At 33.4% G+C, this 22756-nt stretch overlaps 3 protein-coding genes across 4 annotated transcripts in view; 2 read left to right on the top strand and 1 right to left on the bottom strand.

Moving 5' to 3' along the window:
- Window positions 1–3032, top strand: part of LOC114125970 (jmjC domain-containing histone demethylation protein 1) — a 28210-nt gene extending 25178 nt beyond the window's left edge. For both annotated transcript variants that reach the window (XM_027989815.2, XM_027989814.2), the window contains exons 15-18: window positions 74–217; window positions 328–480; window positions 569–968; window positions 1663–3032. In XM_027989815.2, the coding sequence (XP_027845616.2) occupies window positions 74–217; window positions 328–480; window positions 569–968; window positions 1663–2294 (1329 nt within the window). In that variant the 3' untranslated portion in view covers window positions 2295–3032. The remainder of the gene's footprint in view (window positions 1–73; window positions 218–327; window positions 481–568; window positions 969–1662) is intronic.
- Window positions 3033–3516: 484 nt separating this feature from the next.
- On the bottom strand, window positions 3517–22258 carry LOC114125971 (lipase 3-like). Its single transcript, XM_027989818.2, has 8 exons — window positions 21315–22258; window positions 8083–8287; window positions 7165–7285; window positions 6749–6995; window positions 5813–5971; window positions 5315–5399; window positions 4169–4314; window positions 3517–4052 (listed from the first exon to the last, which is right to left on the bottom strand). The coding sequence occupies exons 1-8, from the start codon at window positions 21654–21656 to the stop codon at window positions 3813–3815; spliced, it is 1545 nt and encodes a 514-aa protein (XP_027845619.2). The 5' UTR covers window positions 21657–22258; the 3' UTR covers window positions 3517–3812.
- Window positions 12044–22756, top strand: part of LOC114125972 (lipase 3-like) — a 31497-nt gene continuing 20784 nt past the window's right edge. The window contains exon 1 of the mRNA XM_050205113.1: window positions 12044–12069. Within this exon, the coding sequence (XP_050061070.1) occupies window positions 12059–12069 (11 nt within the window). The 5' untranslated portion in view covers window positions 12044–12058. The remainder of the gene's footprint in view (window positions 12070–22756) is intronic.

Raw genomic sequence — 22756 nt, 5'->3', positions numbered from 1 at the left:
TTTATTTTATTTTTAGAAATAATTATATTAATTATGTGGTTTTCTTTTTTTTGCATGTGTGCTCGCGACACAGAGACGAAATCTGACAGAAGAAAAGAAACCCGCGACATCCGAACCCGGCACCAGCAACGCGCCCACCGTGGCGATGGCTGCGGTGGCGCCGACAACCCCGGAAGTGAATTCATCCGACAGCAACGGGTCGAAACAACCGGCCGAGGTGAGTGTTGATTGATAATATACTCGCGTCGATAATATAATAGCTTTAAAACGCTTGGGAGGAAAAGTGATACACATTATTAATTAATCTGCGCGAATTTCCGTTTTTAGCCAGCCGAGATGAACGTGATGGAAGCGTTCAAACAGTCGTCGTCGCTAGCGGTGATTCAGATGGAGGCGGCCGAACGGCTTTTTGAGTCAGCTAACACGGTAGCCGACTCCGGCGTCATCGTCAAGCGAGAAAAGCTGTCGCCCATACGCATAGTGAGTATATATGCGTCTTCTCTATCGCAAAATGTGGTCTCGTTGTCTAGATTTTCGTTTTACTTTCATCTCTGTTACTCTTTCGCAGTCCGAGTACATACCTGAAACGAAAGCGGCCTCGGAACAGTCGTCGGCCGGCGGTGGTCCGGTGTCTGGAAGCGTCAAAATCGAAGAGGAGATCCGTACCAACGAGCCGATCGCCAACAATGTTGATGTGCCGATAGACGAAATATTATCTAACTCCAAAAAAAGCAACCACCTGCCTAAGTACGTGATCCGACCGGTGCCAAAATTGGACACTGAGGAGAAGGACAAGGATCCACGGAGACGGAGCACCACGTTGGTGCACGTGTTTAAGTTCCTGTCGGCCGAAGACCTAAAACATTGTTCGCTGGTGTGTAAAGACTGGTACACTGCCACCATCAGCCCGGTACTCTGGAACCGCATGGATCTCACCGAAACTCCTATCACTCCTAAACTGATCAAGTGTGAGTATAATGCACAACGACATGGTATTATTTATTCGATATTTTAAATTCTGAACGGAGTGATTAATGTACTTATTAGATCTGTTACAATAACCAGTAGGTAGTTTTTCTAAATAATTGAAAAAACTAATAATTATGAAAAACTGAAATTTTTACTTAAACTACATTTTGACAAAATATTTTGTATAGCTAACTCGAAAACGAATAATCGTAGATACTTTAAATTTTCAAGATCATTTTCTGTACATAATATAATTTTTTTTATACATTTTGTACAAGATCCTACTTCAGTTGTTTTTATAAATTATAATTTTTTTTTTAAATTTTGTAGTTATATGTAATCCTTTTTAATATTACAAGTACTAAACACTTCTCCAACCTTTTATGTAAATAAACTTAGTTTTTTTCAAATAGGCGTATAAATTACCTAGTTAAGATGTTAGTCGGTTAAGTTATAGCATAATGAATCATTATTAATGATATTATAATATTATGTTGTTTACTATCGTCGATAGTTTGCTATTAAAAAAAATAACTCTTTTAGTAGAATTCATTGTTTATCGATGTGTTTATTATTATTAAAATTTTAAAACTAGGTACATAAACAACGGTAATAAATACTAATAATATTAATTCATCATTTGCTCTATGTTCTGCGATCGCCTTTCAAATGATTTTTTGTATTTTTTTTCAGACGTCATGGTCAGACAACCGAAAGTGCTGATTCTGGATTGGTGCAAGATCACCAAAGAACAACTCTCGTGGTTGCTTGTCCGATTGCCGCAGAGCAAGGCGCTGTCGTTACAGGGTTGCCCTTGGTCCACGGTGTCGTGTCTCCGATCGTGCGTGTGCCCGATGCTGACGTCGCTAAATCTAAGCTTCGTGCCCACCATGGACGACGCGGCCCTTCAACACATCCTGTCGCCACCGCTGGACCATCGGCCCGGGCTACTCGACCTGGCCTGTCGGCTGTCCAATCTCAAGTCGCTGAAGCTGGCCGGCAGCAACGTGACCGACAAAGGCGTGCAGACGATCGTCCGGGTGCTACCCAAGCTGTCCATGCTCGATCTGTCCCAGTGCTATCCGATAACTGACGACGGCGTGGAGTTGTTGACCCAGATCGGCGGGCTATCCACGTTGCAGCTGTCGGGCTGCACGGGCATCAGCGAACAGTCGCTGAAGCTGCTCGGCAAGTGCAAGAGCCTCACATACTTGGACCTCAGACACACGAAGCTCACCAAGTCGGCCATCAACAAGTTCGTGTCGAACCGTGAGGGATTTAAGGCCTTCGACGGTAAACTAATTGTGAAGGTCGATAAGTCCTGATACAGGCTTGACGCTCCCGAACATTTGGTCTTCGGATTTTAACCGCATATCATAATTTCGGCGGCGGCGCGCAGCGGTGCACATGTAAATTGTAAATATTTTAATATTATATATATAGTGTACATATTTATGTGTATATGTATGTATATATTTTTAAAAAAAGTTATTTTATCAACAGTGTTACGCGTACAGTATTAGTATGAGAGAGAAATATTGTATACCTTTTTTTCGCATAAGTCTGTGTTAGTATTCTTATAAGACAAGGATAATATTATATTGTATTAATTTTACGTTGGTCTGTTATTGTTTGATGATAAAGCAATCGGGTTGACGCTGTATATTGGAATAGAATATTAACGACGTCATCCATGTTGATATAAATGTTTGCAGGTTTTTAATTCATTTTATTTTTGTAACATACTATTATTTAGTGTAGAAAAGAAACTCAATTTTATCACACCTGTAAGTTATTATCATACATACTATGTTATATTTATATTTTAAGTGCCTATACTATTGTTCTTATATATATATATATATATATATGTATAATTTATTACACTTCTAGTCTAAGTAATGCTAACTATAATTAAGTTGTACGAGTTTGCGTGTTGGATATTTTTTATGAACATTTTGTTTTTTACAATTAATTTTTCTTTTTGGTAATTTTTTAACATAATATTATAAATATAATCAACACAGAGTAAACAATTAATAATATAAACAGAAAAGAAATCATTTTTTTTTCAATTTTTAATTTTCATCACTGATCGCCTAACTTTCCTAATGCTACTATCGTGTGCGTTCCCCTCCTCCATCCCAAAATATAATACTTGTTTAATGAAAAATGTATATTCTAATCTAATACATAACAACGAAATGGATAATTTTCAGAGAAAGATGGTGTTTGTGCTCGGCACGCATAGAAATATAGAAGTTTTAAAAGGCCGAGTGCGAAAAGTTTGATAATATGTTACTTGCATGACAGTCGACGAAACGCTCGAGAAACGCTTACGATATAATGTTTGCACTAAAATCAGGATAATGGTCGGTTTATTTATATGTAATTATTTTTAGACTTATAATGATCACAAATAATTCCCTTGTTTTTTAACGTTCCACGGCCACCAGGATATTGTAAAACCAATAGAAAAAAATTAACAAATATACAACTTATATTTTGGTCTTGTAACTATATTTTAGTGAGAGTGAGAGGTATATATTTTGGTATACGTATTGTATAATGTTTATTATTTATGCATTTTCCCAGCAAAACTGGTATAAGTATACATTTGAAGAAAACACTTTTTTTTTTTGATTTATTTTTTGTGCGGCTATAGCCAACTATTTTATTCGATATTTTTGGCCCTAACAAACGCGTTTTTAACACGCCTGTCAGAGGCCATTCACACAGTGTATTACGTGTGATTTTCTTTTTATTTAAATACTCGATTTTTTGCATCGCGCCCGTAAACTGTCTTACGGGTCGCCGGTGGTCTGCAACACTCATTTACACCCTTACGCCACGTCGGATACTATGAAATCCGAGTGCACGACGTTCGCGTCCACTTCCGCTGACGGCCGTAGCGCTATATCAGCATACTTCCGGTCGTGCCTTTTCATGAACCCGATCATGTCGTCGTAAACAATGTTTTTCACATCATTCGCCCACAAGAAGTCCAGGTGATTGAATTCGGGGAAAGGTACGACCTTTCTCTCGGCCACATTCGGAAGTCTGCCCGCAAGAACCTTGACGTCCTGAAAATAACGCGTGCGACACGACGATCGCGTGTAGTTATAATTGTGACGTGTACACTGCGGGACGAAGAAATGGGTGTGTGTGTGCAACATATTAACGAAAAAACTAATAGTACCTCCACCGATGACAGCCAATCGTTTTGCGCGTGATACAGAGCTACGGGCACCGTGATGCCAGTCAGGTCGTAAGCCGGCGGTTCTGGTTGTCCGTACTTCTCCATGTTTTTTTGTTTGTTGTAGTTGTACTGCCCGAACCATTGATCTGTGAGCATATTATTTTGTAGATACACGATACGATAAAAATTAATGTATAATAATATAATATGTTATGTGTGAGAGTCGGTAGTCTGTTGACTATGCGATCAACACCGCGATTTTAAACGTCTCGTCTCTGATATACTAGATGGTTCATAGAACACGCTCACACCCACCCCCATTTTATTTCTGAATAACGCATTTATTCATATTTTGGTTTTTAAACCGAGAACTTATTTTCAAATACTTAGAATTTTATGCAATTTAATGAGTGTTCCAGCGTGTGGCGAGATACGAACTTCTTTTTTCAATCGAGAATCGCTTGGTTTTACTGTAAATCATAATTTATTAGTTAAATGATTTTTTGTTTTTAAAATATTAATATATTTAAATCGAAATATACCTAATGAGTTTTTGTAGATTATTAAACTTAATGTAGATGTTAAGGATAATAATTCTATTACTGCAGTTTTGTAGTGTAAATATAATAATATTATATAAATGTAATATTAACTATATGTATTGTTATAGTTCTCTATCCAACTACGTGGTGAGTACGTTCGGGTAGGTTTTAAAATGATGTTTTTACTTAATTAGGGGTTGGTCAAATTCTTTAATTTTCAAACCATACCCTGATTTATCTTTTCAATCTATAATTGTCGTATGTTAATGTTATTGCTTAAAGTGCATGTATGTATTACCTTCTAAAATTTTAAACTACTCAATTAAATCTACATATTTTATTATAATTAAATTTCAAAAAATCAACTATATAGGTAATACGTAATAAAAAAATTACGGGGCACTAATTGCATAAAAATCCAATAAGTGTTTGAAAATATTCCGTTTACAGAACGTACAGTTAACTTTTAAATTCGATAAATTAAAATGTTCATGTACTCTTGATCAAGGAAAACAATGGGTGTAAGCATGAATTCATTCACCATCCCGTAATATTGCCTATGGGTTTACTTAAGAATTGATGATATTTAATATACATTACTGACCGCGTTTCATGAGCTGAGCGAAATGAGTGAGTTGACGTGCAGATGCACCGGCCGGAGTGTGTGCCAAAATTATGGGTAGAATGCTCTGTAACGAATAGAGAAAATGAGGTTTATTTTATGATGCTTTGTTATTTTTAAAGCCACTCAATTCCTCAGTTGATTTTTATATTTTCCAAGTTTGGTGTTTTATATATATATGCATTTTTAGAAGTATTTTCTCCGTATTATACAATTATAAAAAAACTAAAAACTTGACGTTATGTCGTTATACTGTATTTTTATACAGGTATTTTATTTAAAATACATTATTTCGATTTTGAAATACGTATGTAAAAACATATTTTTCGACCAATACAAAAATCAACCGAGATAACGAGTTGCTCTCGAAGAACCACTTTGAATATAATTATTTATTCATTTATTTCTATGTATTAAATAATAGTATTAAAATTTATTGTTACAATAAACATCACTTCGGGTGTGCGTGCATGGACGTACTTTGATCAGACGTTTAGAGTCGTATCCAGCGTACAGAAACAACAAGTTATCGCAAACACCTTCGGCCAATGAGTTGGCTTCACAGAACGCTTTGCCCGCGAACAGTAGAATTTTGCCGTTCGGCCTGAACTCGTAGTACCCCAGACTGTTGCACAACCACTGAAAACCGATCATATCCGTTGAGACTATGTAAGTGAAAAATTTATAATACACAACAATATCGGTGACGTAAATACTAAAATACATAATACAATTCTAGATATAGGTATTATTTATTTCAATATATTACACGTATATGTTTGTGTTAACAATAATTTGTCTTGTACATGACGAACCTTAGTGGTGAACGTCAGGGTAATTTAGACTCCCAGTGTTAGACACTGATAGCAATTTGGGTAAACGTATATACGAATACATAATAATAATAATATTGTTAATTTTATTTACTTTATACAATTTTACAAATTATTCGTAAGGTGTGTTTAATATAAATAAGGTAATATAAAAGCTTATTTGTCGGTGACTCCTTATAAAATCTCAATTTTATTTAAATATTTAAATACAATAATTAAGAAATAGATAAAATAAAATAATTTGATTTAGTATTAATTATTAATCTACATTTATACTTTGCGTGTGTTAAACCAACTTAGATATGTTAAAATTGTGTATATCTAGTATCGCGTCCTGCCACCGACTTAAATGATCCCTAATTACTACGCCTATGGCTGAGCATTACGGTTAGGCTATCCAGGTGTTTTTTTTACGGAATTAAATAATTAGAAGGTTTTAGTTTGAAATTGGCTTTGAATATCACCACTTCTTTTATTATATAGTATTATAATAATTAGGTAATGATTTTTTTCACGTTTTTTTACTGGATCACGCCAACCGCATTTTCGGTAATTTATATTGCCTCTCACCAGCCGTACTTACCGCCAACGGGTCTGCCACGGACGACAAGAATGTCATAATCGGGCTTTTAACGTGGTTTAGGTAGGCGATCGGTGCCATGGCTGCCATCGAGCGGACCTTGTCTTGGTACTCCGGTCTCTCCGAACACAGGACGTAAAATATGGCTGTGCCCATGGAGTGTCCCACGTAGTTCAAGTCCGGTTCGCCTGTCTTGTCCAGAATGTAATCGATCGTGTTGGGCAGGTCGATGGTGCCCATCTCATGCCAGCTAAATAAATATTTAGTAATTGTGTTATGACAAAATGAAGACGAAACCGTTTACATGGTTTAGTCATATTATAATGTAATGCTATTATTTGATTTAATCTAATACATTATATCGTGATATATATATGTATATTGTATATATATTATATAGATATAGAGTAGTTATTCACCTGAAATCCCAAAATTTTTCCGGTTCTCTTGCCGGGTCTAGGGTCACGTGGTTTCTGGAGTATGTGTTTCCCCTGGAATTCGCAAGCCACACGTCGTACCCTGCGTCCGACAGTATAAACGCTGAAAATGCGGCGTAAGATCAGAAATAACACGCGTTACGTATTTAATATAATACTTAACAAAATAAATGCAATTATACAATATTAACATTTTCAGAGTGAAACGAATTGTCGCATCTCAGATACTGAATTCTGTGTACAAGGAAAATAGCATTCCGGGATTTTGGACGCAATCTGCTTAGCGCTTACTCAATTAATGATTAAGTATCATTATTACTGAACAGGTAAATAATCAAATACATAAGTATTTTATCATTCTATATTTCGGTTATTGTAATGAAATTTGTCCTTAAATAATTATTAATTATCTAAAATCTAAACCTAGTAAATATTAATCGTGTCTATTTGCAACTTTTGCGTTTGATCTTGACAGTTATCCCGAAGGTCAGTTAAAAGCACTAAGAAATTTACTATAATATTACTAAGCTTCTATAAATATCATCCAGGCATGGGCGTTCTCAATGGTGAAAGGGGGCAGGGATTGAACCACCTCGTTGAAAAACAACATGAAATGTATAATGTTCAGTACTCCGGAACATTTTTTTTTTTTTAAAGGACGAATAAATATATCCGGTTTTATTTTACATATATTATAATGTATACCTATTATATTTTATATTTAAAATATGTTTAAACCATCTACATTTTTTGTTATTAATATTTTATTTAATAATCTAATAATGATTTTAAAAAAAAATAATGCCTGACCTCTCTAATCACCTATAGAAAATTTTTACCAAGAGTTCGCTTAAGTGCATAACCATGCACCATTATATATATATAGAAATGATTTCTCACCTAGACTACTATTTGGTCCTGCTATCACCCAGTCCGTCGAACTGCACAGTATTCCGTGTTGGACCAATACTGCTGGTTTTCTCGTAAGGGTCGTTTGGTCTTCGTTTCTGCTGTATGGTATCCTATGCAGCGTCAGATTGTAACCGTCCGCCGTAATTACAGTGTGCCTCTCCGCTGGATATCCTTCTTGTCTGATATAGTCATCCTGTACACAGAAATGTTGTGAGCATTTAGGAGGGATTTTTTACGTGGCCGCGCAAACATGTTAGTATAATGTATGTACTATGTAATGAAGGTTATTATATAATTAATAATTAATGTTGAAAAGTAGGGTAGTGAAGATACTATCTTATAGCTTACATTTTATTCATGCACCAACAAAAATTCATATTAAAATACATAAAATCACTATTTATTCAACAGTCATAGTTGCAATACAAAATAAAAAAATATATATATCTAAATTAAATATTAAAAAAATAATATTTTAATTAAATATTAAATTCTCCAAAAAAAAATTACGAAAAAGTTATTTTTTAAAAATAAATATAAAAATATAGAGGACAGTGAGTTCTTATACTGGCCAATTTATTATGTATATATATTTACATCATTTTACGAGGGATAGATAGTCGTGCGAATTTTAAAATTTACTTGCATGTTAACGGGTAATATATTATTATATATTCGTTTAAAAAATTATCTAAAAATAAAATTTTTTTCTAGAATAGAGCAAAAATTACGTTGTTTTGGTATTAACTAGTTTATAATAACAACTCTAGCATAAAGGAAATAGGTTACAAAAAAATTATAATAAAGTGGGATATAACCCTTAATTTCCCTTTCTGAATAGGTTCACCTAGGTCACGTAAATATAGACTGCAGTCTAATGCAAACCAATCGATAGGATATAAATTCATATTGTAACTCAATACACTGATGAAACTAATGAAGATCGAATAATGTCATATATGTATATGACGTCTGGTATGGGAATTATAACTTAGGCCATCAGTGGTTATCGTACCTACCAGCAAACTAAAATTTTCCTGATGTGGTGTCGCATTTATATTGAACATGGGACTTGAGACATACGGGAAAACTCATTTTTAGATAATTCAAATACCGATATACCACTTTAGTCAATATAATTTGTGATCAACCTCGCTGAGCACGTGTGATACACGTGTGTAACCATAATTGTAGTATAAATATTGTAATATACCCATATAGATTATAGATAGTTAGATAACTGATACAGACGATACAGTATCAACTATCGGTTAATATTAGCTGTGATTCTTGTAGTGATGGCGAATTAACACAATAACGCATATTATTGAAAGCGTGCATTATATTATTATGATGCATTTTATGTGTGTTGCCTCATTTTTTAGTGAATGAATTATATTACTTATGTTAACCTATATATATATTAATATATTATATATGTAGCCATGTAGGTAACTATGCACGTATATTCCGATTATTTATTAGATTCTGAGTGTTTGTTTTTATTTTTTGTCTTTCCTAAGACCACGTTGTTCTTATATAAAAACATAGTATTAAAATATACATATTATATATACCTATACGTAAGTAGGTATATTAGATTTTAATATTTATATATATATGCCGTTTGGTGTATATATTGTATAGATACTACACCCAATCGGAGACTTCTTGAGATACATAAGTAGAACGGTACACAATCTGCCAATAAAAACGATCATATAATATTTGCCGATCGAGCAGTTTATAGATTCCAAATACCTACGTTTTATTGCAATTTGATTTTTTAATATTCTCGTTTAGTATATTCGTATACGTATAGCCCACGTAGGTATATAGTACAATTCGATGGTCGATTTGGCGAATAATTGTAAATTGATGTAATGTGTATAATTTACTACCTCTCATAAATATATAAAAGTTATTTACACAGAATACAATGAATATTTATCATGATGACCGTCTAAAAGTTAGGATTTTTAAATCTATACAAAATCGATCCTTGAATGTCTGCAATAATAAATTTACTTTAATAGCTCATTCGCTAATAATAAATACATAAATATAAATATTACTTATTCTAACAGGTGAATTTGACTTAGCTACAGTTTGTTAATGTCCTTCCGTGAATGATCATTGATCACACATTCAAATTATTAATACCTATTATAAAATTTCATAAAATCATAACTATTAATTTTCAAAAAAGTGTAAATTTTCGAAATTTTGCTATGGTGCAGTATGTTAGCACATACAAAAAAAACTTTCTGTCTATTCATTGCGATGGTCATTTTTTTTTCTGTGGGTGGAAAAGGTTTAGTCGTGTTGGGTGGGAGGCATAATCATTCGTCACGAATTTAAACTTATTTGTTGCATATATACCGATCATCTGGTATTATTTAGCCTGACCTACATAAATATAGTACCTACATAAGTATTGTAATAATAGACAAGGTTGTGAAAAATCGAGAAATGAATCCTTTTTAAAAACATTATTTTTCCACGCACGCGACCTTTGCCCGGCCTTCCCCGAGGATCGCATATTATGTAAGCCATCACACATCTTTAGTCTTTACAATATATTATGACATAGGTACACGACACGTATTTCAATGTATTCAATATTTTACTTGTTCGAATAGGTACCTAACAATTGTTTAAATAAGTATATAAATTTAATCTTAAGTTCACTACTGTATAAATAGTATTATCATTTATCACTCATCGGTGAAAATGAAAAATCGTTTCTATGTGAAAGGTACAGGTACTGTAAGGTTTTATTACGAATGCTCTGGTATTCTTTAATTTTACCCTACGTATCTAAATATTATATGGTATAACCGTGTGACAAAATACTGTACATGCAGTGTATATATGTATAAAACACTGTAGTTAGAAAAAAATTATTTAATATTAATAGTGCACATATACATGTGACGTTAATTTGTATAATTTAGGCATTTTACGCTATTACCTTCAAATAATAGTTCCTATCAGTCCTCTAGTGTGACTTCTTTAAATTACTTAAAATTTTATCTTCAAACCTATAGCCATTATAATTGATAACATAATATACTATATAGACATTTGTAACGAATACGTCTCACTTACATATAATATTTACGGGAGAACTTTCGAAATGGCTATGATATAAATATTTTCCTGATCACTTTATCATATTACGTATAATACAGATGTCTCTTATAATTATATCTAATTAGAACGTTTAACCAATCGATTGCGCTCGGATCGTATAGACGGCAAAAAAAAATCCGTCGTTATCCGTCGCACGCAATACTGCAATTTAATACACAATAATAATAATGATAATGATAATATCACGACGTGTGATTATTATATTTATTTATGATGCGTATTTTTAAAAATATTTGCTATTGGTAGTTGGTACGTATACGGTGTAATTACTGCGCGACGGCGGCCACGGTTTGAGCAACGGCTCGAAAGATTGCGAAAACCGCCGCGGCAGACCAACTTGCGTACGCATTTCTGTGCAGACACCTGTAGCGATAGTATTGGTAATGCGGACCGCGAAAGCCCGTAAAAACAAAATACAATGTAAAACGAATAAAATAAAAAAAAATAGCTAAATAATTATTTAACACGCACACCCGCGCGTACACGTAACATCGCAATGATGATTTTAAATTACATATTATGCACGAGGACGTGCGGATTTAAGTGTCTCTGCAATCGTTCACGATCGTTGCGCAGTCGTAGATCGCATTATTATATTGTAATATTGTATATTATAGTGTTGTTGTACGCGCTGTGTTATGTGCAGCTATCATCTTGTTTCTTATTTAAAAAATATTATACTGTTGCAGTGCCCGCGGTCGCCTCAAGTCACGGAGACAAGTATAACAATAATATATATAATATTATCATTACACCGCCGTTGAACAAATATCCACTCAAAATATCGGCGATACACTGTCAGAAGATAATGAAACACAGGTGACCAAAACTCTTGTCTCCGTGTATTTTGCTAAATTTAATGTACTAAACAATCAACCGACTAGTGTTTATAGACACATGTTACATGCAGATTTGGGGACCAACACAAGCATTTCATATCACCTTAATGCCTATTATTACACGTAATCCATGAAGCATTACAAATAAACTGTCCTCCATAGCTCGGTAATTAAAAATTACAGACGGTCTCGACGATTTTTCAAAAATGAATTATAAATGATTTCGCGCTTAAAACGTACCTACAAACCATGCCAACGCGTCTTACTTCATACCATTTCTTTACAATTTACAATAAACATTAATTTAGCAAGCTAATTTTATTTTGAAGTTCTGTACTCCGTATGCGGTCTCTCGTCCCGTAGTTCGTGTCATGAGCTTTTTTCATCGATGTCACTTCTATTGTTTACATTTAACAATTAGTTGTAATTTATTTTGAAAGAACAGAAAAAAAAGAAATTACAGATATGTCTACATGATATGACAATAATAATATAATATTATGAATCCATATGGTCTCGAATCGCGCGGTCCTTGGGGTCGGTCGCGGTAACTACAAACGCCACAGAGTTCACCAATTTTTCGTCGGTGCGCTTATCCGTGACCTCGTTCGTCAACGGTATCGCGGTTAATGGTTACTGGTTACTGTTTAAAATAAACATTAATATTAATAATGTATCTTGCATGTCTGTATATACACGAGTACACCATATTCGTTTTCTGTAACCCACAGGCCACAGCTACCTATTAAGTGATCAATCGCGTACATAACGCTGAACTGCGGTTTATATATAATTATTATTTGACGACCGGTCGTCATAATATAAATGTTATAATATAACAAATCAGTTAACCTAACCTATTATAGCCTATTATAACCAATACCTATACATATTATATTATTGTGCATACGATATGTCCATTATCGGTTATTATACGTACTTTTCTGTATGTATGTACGTATATGTTTTAAAAATATATAAGTCGAATGATGCATGTATTAATATTTATATACACATCTGTTTTTATTATGTCAATTCAGACTCATAGGCATTCTTGTAGTTTTCTAAAAAACTAACTTGGGAAAATCTCAAAAATGAACATTTTTAAAGGAATGCACTTTTATTTGATTTCCATCCGAACGGCAGGATATACTGTGTGTTATAATATGTAATATGTATCATACACATAGCTTATTATAAAGTATTAACAATATGTTAAAAAAATCAAACTAATATTATAAGATTAATGCATTTAGTGTTCCCGCAGTTGCGCTAAAAATTGATTTTACTGATAAATAATATATTATTCTATCAAATATTATTTTTAAACGTTTTACACTAATGTAATATTTTTGTAATAATTAATGTATACAAAAATATTAAATGTCTGTATCTATATAATTATATAAGCCCTTTTATACATGAACTTATTGAATATAGAATTTTAAAAAAGGATGACATCTGTTGTAGTCTGCAATAAAAGGTGTCCATTTGCAGACATGCCATCTCTGAATCAAATTTCTCGGCTATTTCAAGTATAGAATATAATATAGTCAATTATAATATTTTTTCGTTTCTCATTGCAGTGGTGCACAGTGTACACAATGTATTGGCATATTATGTATATGTACGCACCAACCACGCCGCGACGCTATATTGTCCAGGTACCTTAATATTATTACGTATATTTGATAATTATTTTCGTTCCACGCGCAGAGGTTGATATCGCAATAACGTGCGAAAAACCACAGTGTATTTCGTTTTATACACGGTTTCTCACGGCTTTACATGGCAAAATAATGTCAAAAAAAAAAGTCAAGACCACAGTGTACATGTATATATACATAAAATAATATATAAACGCTGTCTATTGCGTTTAGAAGGGTTATCGTTCAGACACTATTAATTTCGAGGAGTTTCGTCTTAAGAGTCTTTACTTATATACCTAAGATTTACGACAATATTTAAGACGGTTTAATGCGACTTTATAGGGTCGTGTCTCTGGATAATTTCAGACGGAAGTGCACGTGCGCATACATTATACTTTTATGAGTTTATCTATGTAGTACATCGTATATTATAGGTTACGTGTATTATACACGTACGAGATTCACGTACGTGTACCTTATTACCGCGGATAACGATATGTACCTATATTGTTTTGTCGTTATATTATTTATTAATTATTATTATGCGCGTTTATCTCGAGTTGCGACCGCAGGAGACTGTCACATCGTGTCAAGGTCGCCTGGTGATAATGACCAGTACCTAATAATATCGTTGGTATATATATTATATACGTACGAGCGTAAGACGTACCTACTTATGTATACAATTATAGTTTTATATACGTAGGTATAATTAGGTATTACGCAGTAATATCTACGCGTTTTATAGTAATATTCGCGACATACATTTAAAAAAAGGAAATTAATATACAATTTACACCGTAATTACTAGGGCTCGGATGTTGTTGCACTAAAAATGTTATAAAATTGATTGCATTATTGCTGTGAAAAAAACCCAAAATTGCACTTAAAAATTGCAATAAAAAAATATTTTGTACCAAAAAAATTAAAAAAAATATTAACGAGTAGATAATAAAAAAGATTCAAATTCAAATTCTCGTCAGTTGTCATTAAAAATCTAGTAAATTGTCCGGTTTTCTTATTTTTTCAGAAATCTACAAATATTTTATCAAAAATTAAAGCTTTTATTTAAACTATTTTTTGATTTTTTTCTACTAATTAAATGGTTTTTCCAGTTACCGCCGACGACGACGGACAAATAAGCCGTCACGAGTCACAACCAATAAAGCCCGACATAACCATAGATTAAACCCGTATAATCTAACAAAAAAAAAGTGAAAACACAAAAAAACACATAAAATTGTATTGAAAATGACAATAATTAACAAAATTGCAATAAATTAAAAAAGGTCAAAAATTGCAAAAAGTTGCACTTAAAATTTTTATGTATTAATTGGTACTCATTTGAAACAAATTTATAATCTACTTAGCAACGAATCCGAACAATAGAAAAAAAGTTGCAAATGCAACAACATCCGTGCCCTAGTAATTACTAATTAATATATTATAAAAAATACATGTATGTAATCAAATAATCAAGCGAGCACGTGAAATGGCAAAATACTTGGCCTGCATGGCCTGCACTGGTGATGGCGGCGAGACAAATTGCCAAATACGACAAGAGTAAGTTACATTGTGGTGTATATTGATTGGATATACCCGCGGGGTTATATAGCAATATTGATAAAATACAATTAATTAATTACGTTTAGATGATAAATATTTTATAAGTTTTACAATAATGTGTGTCTTTATTATTTTTTTGTCCGAAGGCTCTTTTTATGACTGCAGAAATAATGCTCCGATTTGTAATTCCGAAGAACCTTTCTGTTATAAAATTGTAAGTAATTTAAGAGGATAAAATGTTGAAATTTGATAGTACTTGTTTAAAATAAGAAACAATCAAAAATATTTTCGTATTTATGCAAAATCAGTTTTCGACTTAATCGATCTAGTATTCTGTTCAAATTCAAAAACTATATAATATTAACCTTGTAAAGACTTGATATTTTCACCAAATATTTATATAAGCATTATATGGGCAATATATATATATATTGGGCATAATAAAATATTAAAAATATTACAGCTCGTTTTGACCTATTTACCTATATATATATAAAGATTTTCGACTTTATTAGTATCAAAAAAATTTTTTTTAAGCGTTCAATTCAAATTTTGATTGCGAAATTCTTCCAAATCGAATATCATTTTGAAGACATGTGTTTGCTGCTGCAGGCTGACAGATCGTCGCTCAGACTTGTTGTGTATTCATCGTTCGTGGTATGTAATGATTTATCTTTATGAATAAAAATCTAATGCGTCTATAATATAAGTAATTAAGTAATTTAACTATACCAACTATATCGTAGTATGTATTGACGAACTACTCTTGAAACTTATCACCTGCTATATAGTTGAATGACTCCATTGATTTGTGTATGATAGTGTGACTCAGTAACGGATTCACGGGGCTATAGAATATCAACTTCTTCCCTTGATATTTATCTTTATTTTTTTTATTATTTTATATATATATATTTTTAAGAAAACTACTCCTTGCTTTTAGAATTCTGCACCTACATACATCAGATAAGTATGTAGGCATAGCATTTATTTTTCTATGAAAGGAACCTGTGAGTGTAAACCATTAAAGTAAACATATTCTTCCCCGATTGGTGTGCTGAATTAACGCAAAATTAATAACATTTTCAAATTTTTATCGCAGTGGTGAATATTCAATTTCCCAATATGATACCTTGATGATCGATTGAATTGTCTCTGGTAATTGCATACTCAGGCGACACGTTTTATTCTATTTACGAATATATATCGATATTTTGACGAAGTCAGTAAAATAAATAAACAATTTATATTTTTTTATTAATTTTTCTAGAAATCTCGTGAAAAAAACTACGAGTATATTTACTTTTCAAGTAGTAACAATAATTTATTAATAACTATAACCCAACTTTTAACCGGTTGATATTGCAATTGGATAAACTAGTATATATATATACATATATATAAAATATGAACTGGATTGTTTTGTAAATATAAGAATAACATTCGACTAGCCGAAAACAAGAAATACTTCTTTTTATTTATTTTTCTACGAAACTTACTAAAATGTCGTTTTAAGTTAGATTCATCTTGCAAACGATGTTTGTATTTGTATTAAATTATACTCATGTCGATAAAAATATCGTTGAAAATAATATAATCATCACTAAATAATAATCCGTATTTTTAAAAACATTTAAGAAAATGACATGTAGACATGTAGTATTTAATATAATATAATCGTAGACCACGTGTGTAAATAATTCTATTTAGAATCTTAAACGAAAATGAATGTATACCAAAACACACTTTTTCTCACTACTCAGTATAGATCATATAATTATTATTTCAAAAAGTATTGAACTGTTTTTCGAAATTCTGGAATAGTGTAAGATAAGTATACGTGAATTTCTGGCGTATTATATTGATTTCGTTTTTTTGGTCCTCGCCCTTACGGCTGGTCAAATAACTAATTTCAAATTTTGATTTATAAATGCCAGCTTATTTAATATTATTTTTATTTTTAATTTAATATCTTGAAGTAGATAATTTTTTTGTTAAAATATCAAAAGTTGACTGTGATGGTTTGACTTATAAAAAAATGATGGTGTAATGAAATATTAACCAAATAGCGTGTATTTCAATTATTGTGCTTATATTTAAAAAAAACTAAAAATTCTTACTATTCCAAACTAATTCGACGGTGTTCACTGTTGATATTATATCGTCAAAAAGATCACCGCGAACTAAACCAGCAAACGCTGTTTACGTCATGTATATCGAACTTGCAGTGCTTTAGATTCACGTTACATATCTAGGGCAGTGTTCGGAGGGGGGGGGTACTTTTGCTTTGAAGCCTAAAACAACTCAATACCTTCCACCAAAATTAAAATATCGATTCCTTCTTATTAAGTTATTGGCGCGCATTTTGTGTAGGTAGATTTTAGCGCTTATATATATGCCTATATTCGTAATATAATATTATCAGAGCGACGATATTTCGTTTGTGCAAAATTGCATTTCGCGTCACGTCGATAAGAACTCGTGGATCGCGCACAATAACAACAACAACAACAAAATAAACAAACGATAGTATAATATGTTTGCGTTATGTATAATAATAATATAATTTAATTTAACGATTGCCCGTAATTACAGATAAGCTGTAACGACGACGAATAATGTTATATCAACAATAACAGCGTCATTATATTATGTACCTTACTGGCCGGCGCATGGTTTATACTTATCAATCGTGGGGATATTATAATAGTAGGCGTTAATGGATTTATAATTATTTATTTTTCACGACATTATTTTTAATACCGTATGCCTACACCTACAATACATAGGACGTTCACAGTAAAAAAACGACTAATCTCGCGGGCAGACCTGCAGTGTAGGCTAGCGTGCCACGACTTTGCATATTGCAGTCTCTCGATCGCGGAAAACCGATTTCCCGGCACGGTCGCCGTCGGAAACGTCTCGTTTTCGCTCACTTCTCGTACATTCAACGGTTACGATTGTCGTCGGTCCGACACCGCTGCCAATATCGCGTTAATTGTCGTCCTCACGGGTCCGTTACCCTGTGCAGCGTCAAGTCCCGCGACGGAATTCGAAACGGAGCGGTGTCCAACGGATTTGTCGCGTTTCCATCACATCGCTCGTGACTCGTAGGTACCGAATTTGTATATAGTACCGCCGCGACTCAACGAGGTGAGAGCGTCTGTCGACGACCAACACAACACGATATTGATAATATTTTGATACATAATGTAACATGTACGTATACGTAGGTATATATAATATTATAAACAACTATTATCGTGACGTAACATATTATATTATTATGAATCATTTGACGTTTATATATTACGCGTATAATAAAATACGTTTTCGTTAACTGCTGTATAGGTTTACTACATTATATAATGTTGTTTATAATTGTTTCGTTTACTTATCGTATAATAGTAAATATAACTGCATAGTGCATATTATTTTATTTGAATATCTACGTCATTGAAGGGCTACTTTATACTAGTCGAGAGTTGAAAATTATTGCGATTTTACGACTCGTACCGTGCATAAAGTCACTCCGAGTTATGAATAAGCGATAGCGTCTATGTCACGTATATTTTTTATGAAATTACTTTTTCTATCCATTTGAGACAACCAAATATTTAGATTTATCTGTTCCCCCTTCCAAAAAAAAGTTTTAAGTTTGTTTCTATATTATATTATTATTATTTGTTGATCGTTATTCTAATTTATTATTAATTGTTATTTATGAGATTTTTCTACAGTATTGGCATGAAAAACGAATTTTATTGTGTGGTTTTAGGTTATTCATTAGAAGGGAACAGTCATACTATAACTATATAGGTATTGTTAGTGGTATTTACTACTTAGGTGACCGGAGAAATATTGCGTTGTTTAAATTTTGAACATACAATTATTTCTTAATAATCGGTGAAAAAACATTATGTTTTCACAAAATTTATATTTTGAGTGTATAAGTAATATTATTCCCATCGAGTATCATTAATTGTGAAAAATTCGATAGTGTGTGTCACTGCAGGGACATTTATGATTTCTCAGAATGGTTGAATGCCTATGATAATGTTTTGAAATTACATTATTCTTTTAATATATTTTATAGACTATATCGTCATATAGAGTAAGTAAACACTGTTTAATATGTTTGTTCAGTGGCACTATGTGTCTATATATTGAAGTTTGTACCATTAGGTACGCGTTATTTTAAGGACATTTTACAAATAAAAACATGTTGTTTTTTAACAAATATAATGAATTTATTCAAGATTATAAATGCTATACTTAGTATTGTTTTTATAGTATGTATTAGAAAATATATTATTTATTGTGTTTTTTATGATGACACATTAAAAATTAAATTATATTTACAGCTAGTTTTAATTAGTTTAAAATAATATTGTCTTTGGAAAATTGTTAACTTTCATTTATAATGTTCGCTCTTGTTCTTAAACTATAGTTGACTTCTTTATTGGATGAATGCATTTATGTCGTCGTACGCATCGGAAAAATCAAATAACCCAAATTAAGATTGTGCATAATGTAATATTGATCATATTTTCCATCTTAAGTATCTATAATTGAATGTTCGAATACTCTAATATAGTTTTAAAAAATGATTTCATGTTTTGTACATTTCATTGATATTTTGAAAATCATTACAAGAATAGTGTGAAATTTATTTACCTAATAATATATTTTATATTTTACATCACAAGCGAGTATCAAAATGTGCATCGTCTCATCATGTGCATTAAATTCAGTTAATGTATTTATAAAACATAGATTTGTAATAAAAAGAAATCCGATTATTAGGGGTAAACCTAAGTCTTCTTGTACTCAGTAAAAGTTGAAAAGCATAATTTATTTGAGTTTCTATTAAAAACGTTTTGTAAAACTGGATGTTCGCAAATTATGACATAGTAAAAGCCGATTATTCCATAACAAAAAATTATTATAATTTTAACTAATAATTAAAAATGAAAACTGTATTATGTATAAATTATATGTATTATAGTTTGAGCTTAATATTTATTTGTTAACAATTACATTATTTAAAATTTTAAGAGGATCTATATTTGTTGCCTTCGTTTTAAAAGTGCATAATTTAGTAAATCTACATTAAGCAGTTCATATTTAGCTTCATTAAATTTAATATAATATAAAATCGACCAATTATGAAACTTAATGGTAAATACTTTATATCTGCGTTATAAAGGTTTTTACGGTAATTCTATTTTTAAGTGAGTTATGAGTATTTTTTAAATTGTATTTTATTATACACAAAAGTCGATAAAAATCGAATGATCGTAAAAATTTACATATACCTACGAATACAGATAAAGTTTTTACTGATGTTAAATTTCATAATAGCTAGATTTATTATTATTATTAATTCTAATGAAACGATTGAAACATGAACTACTGAGTGTAGATTTACTATGCTAAGCATTTGTACGACGGATACTACAAAGCATGTTGGTTTAATATCTTCGTAACATTCATTTTTCTATCTCGTCGAGTTTCATAGAAAATAACTAAGGGTTTAAGTATCGCTTCGATAGCTTTATTGTAGTCTTCGAGATTACCAAGAAGTGTAAATAATCATAATATTAAATTGTATATTATATTATGTTGAGCGATGACTTCATCCGAATCACGGTCAACAATCGACATAATAATTTAGAACAACTTTATTTGGCTCTGACAGACTTGCGTGAGATTAAAAAGTTTTTTTTTTTTTAACTGATCCGTGAAATAGGCTCGACCTGACTTGGTTTCCCACATGCAAAACTATAACCGCGTTCGCAATTCGACCTGACCTAGTTATCTAGGTATAACGATTTTCACGTGCAATTCGGAAACACTGGGAATGTGTGTACTTTGAACCATATAAAAATAATTTTTTCTCGAAAAGTATCACAAAAACAAATACGAAACGTGTCTACTATAATTATTACTGTAACGTTTAAACACATCGTACCGATCGCGGTAAGCATTACAATATTTAGGTACTTACCGTCGTAGCCGGCAAGTAGAGCTCGTTCGCGTATTTTTCCGTGCCGGGCCACATGGACTGCACTTCCAGCTTTTCGTGCAGGGCCCTCCAGTGGCCCATCACCGGCATCGCCTTGGACGTCGGGAAGCGCCGTCGCCTGCGTCCGGTCGTGGTCTGCTGGCCGTCATCCTGTCGCGTCCACACCCTGCGGGGCAACACGCCGCCGCCGGTCAGCATTTGCAGGTAGTTCGGCCGGTCGCCGGTCTGTCGCCACTGCTGCAGTCGGTGGCCGGCGAACATCGCGTTCCGTTGTCCGGCCGCTAGGGCCGCGTTGAGAAGCGCGGCCAGCATGTAATAGTGCATCGCGGACAACGATGATATCGAACCGGTAACGGATTTATAAATATATTTACTGACGGAGTACAAACCGAACTATCGCGTTTCTGCCGATCGTAACTCGGCGGAAGGGATCGATGTCGAGTCGGGTAAATCGTATACGACTCGGAGCGGATTCGAATAACCCGAAAGGAGAGGACGATGTACGATCAATCGATATCAATATTACAACGGTATTAATATCTGCAGAGTCCTTTGCTGACGACGGTGCAGACGGTGCTGCAGCTGGTGGTCCCTGTTATGTCGCTGGCGGTTGCCGAAACTTACCCGCGACCAACGGAAGGTCATTTTCGCTCGTCCACCCGCAATGCGCGTCGTCGGATCGTCGTCGTCTTCGTCGGCGAGTTGTACAGTCGTCGACAAGCGGCGGCGTTCGGCGAACTGCAGCGGTGCGGACCCGGCGAACGAATAACTACGCGCGTGCCGGGACTCGCGTCTATATATGAAATAATATAAAAGGACACGTCGATCGGGCAATCGCCACTGTGGTGTCGGATAGATACATAACGTATGCTTCGTATGTATAATATAATACGTAAGTAGTGGTTTTGCGGCTGACGCGTTCCGCCACCGCTCCGCGGCCGCTTCGACCTTGCCGCCGTTTTACCGCTGCGGCGTGTAGCGTACGACGTCCCACTACGCGCAGAGACTCGTGCGAGGCGTACCTACGAGCGATAATATTTATATTATTTTCGATTAAGACGACAAGAAATCCCGTCGAAATCTGCCGCAGTGGCGCTTATCCTAATACGAATATAATATCGAATCCACTAAACATCATATTATTATTATACGTATAGCGAGTGTATATGTATTATTATAATTCGGACGGTACGCATATACATCGACGACATCGGTCACTGCTGCGCATCCTTTCACCGCATATAGTTTTGCGCGGACGACATCGGCGCTTACAAAACTCCGCGTATACATCACGTGAATTTCAGCAACGCGCGCGCTCGCTCTCGTTATCTACCTCTCTCTCTCGCACACTCATTCTTTCTCTTTCGCCGCGAGTCCATTTCGTCGTCGTCGTTTCGTACGTAATATATTATAATATTGTATAA

The sequence above is a fragment of the Aphis gossypii genome, chromosome 3 (assembly GCF_020184175.1).
Source record: "Aphis gossypii isolate Hap1 chromosome 3, ASM2018417v2, whole genome shotgun sequence".
In the NCBI taxonomy this organism is placed as follows: Eukaryota; Metazoa; Arthropoda; class Insecta; order Hemiptera; family Aphididae; genus Aphis; species Aphis gossypii.
Note: the sequence above shows the minus strand (reverse complement) of the source record. Positions and strands in the feature narration are given on the sequence as shown.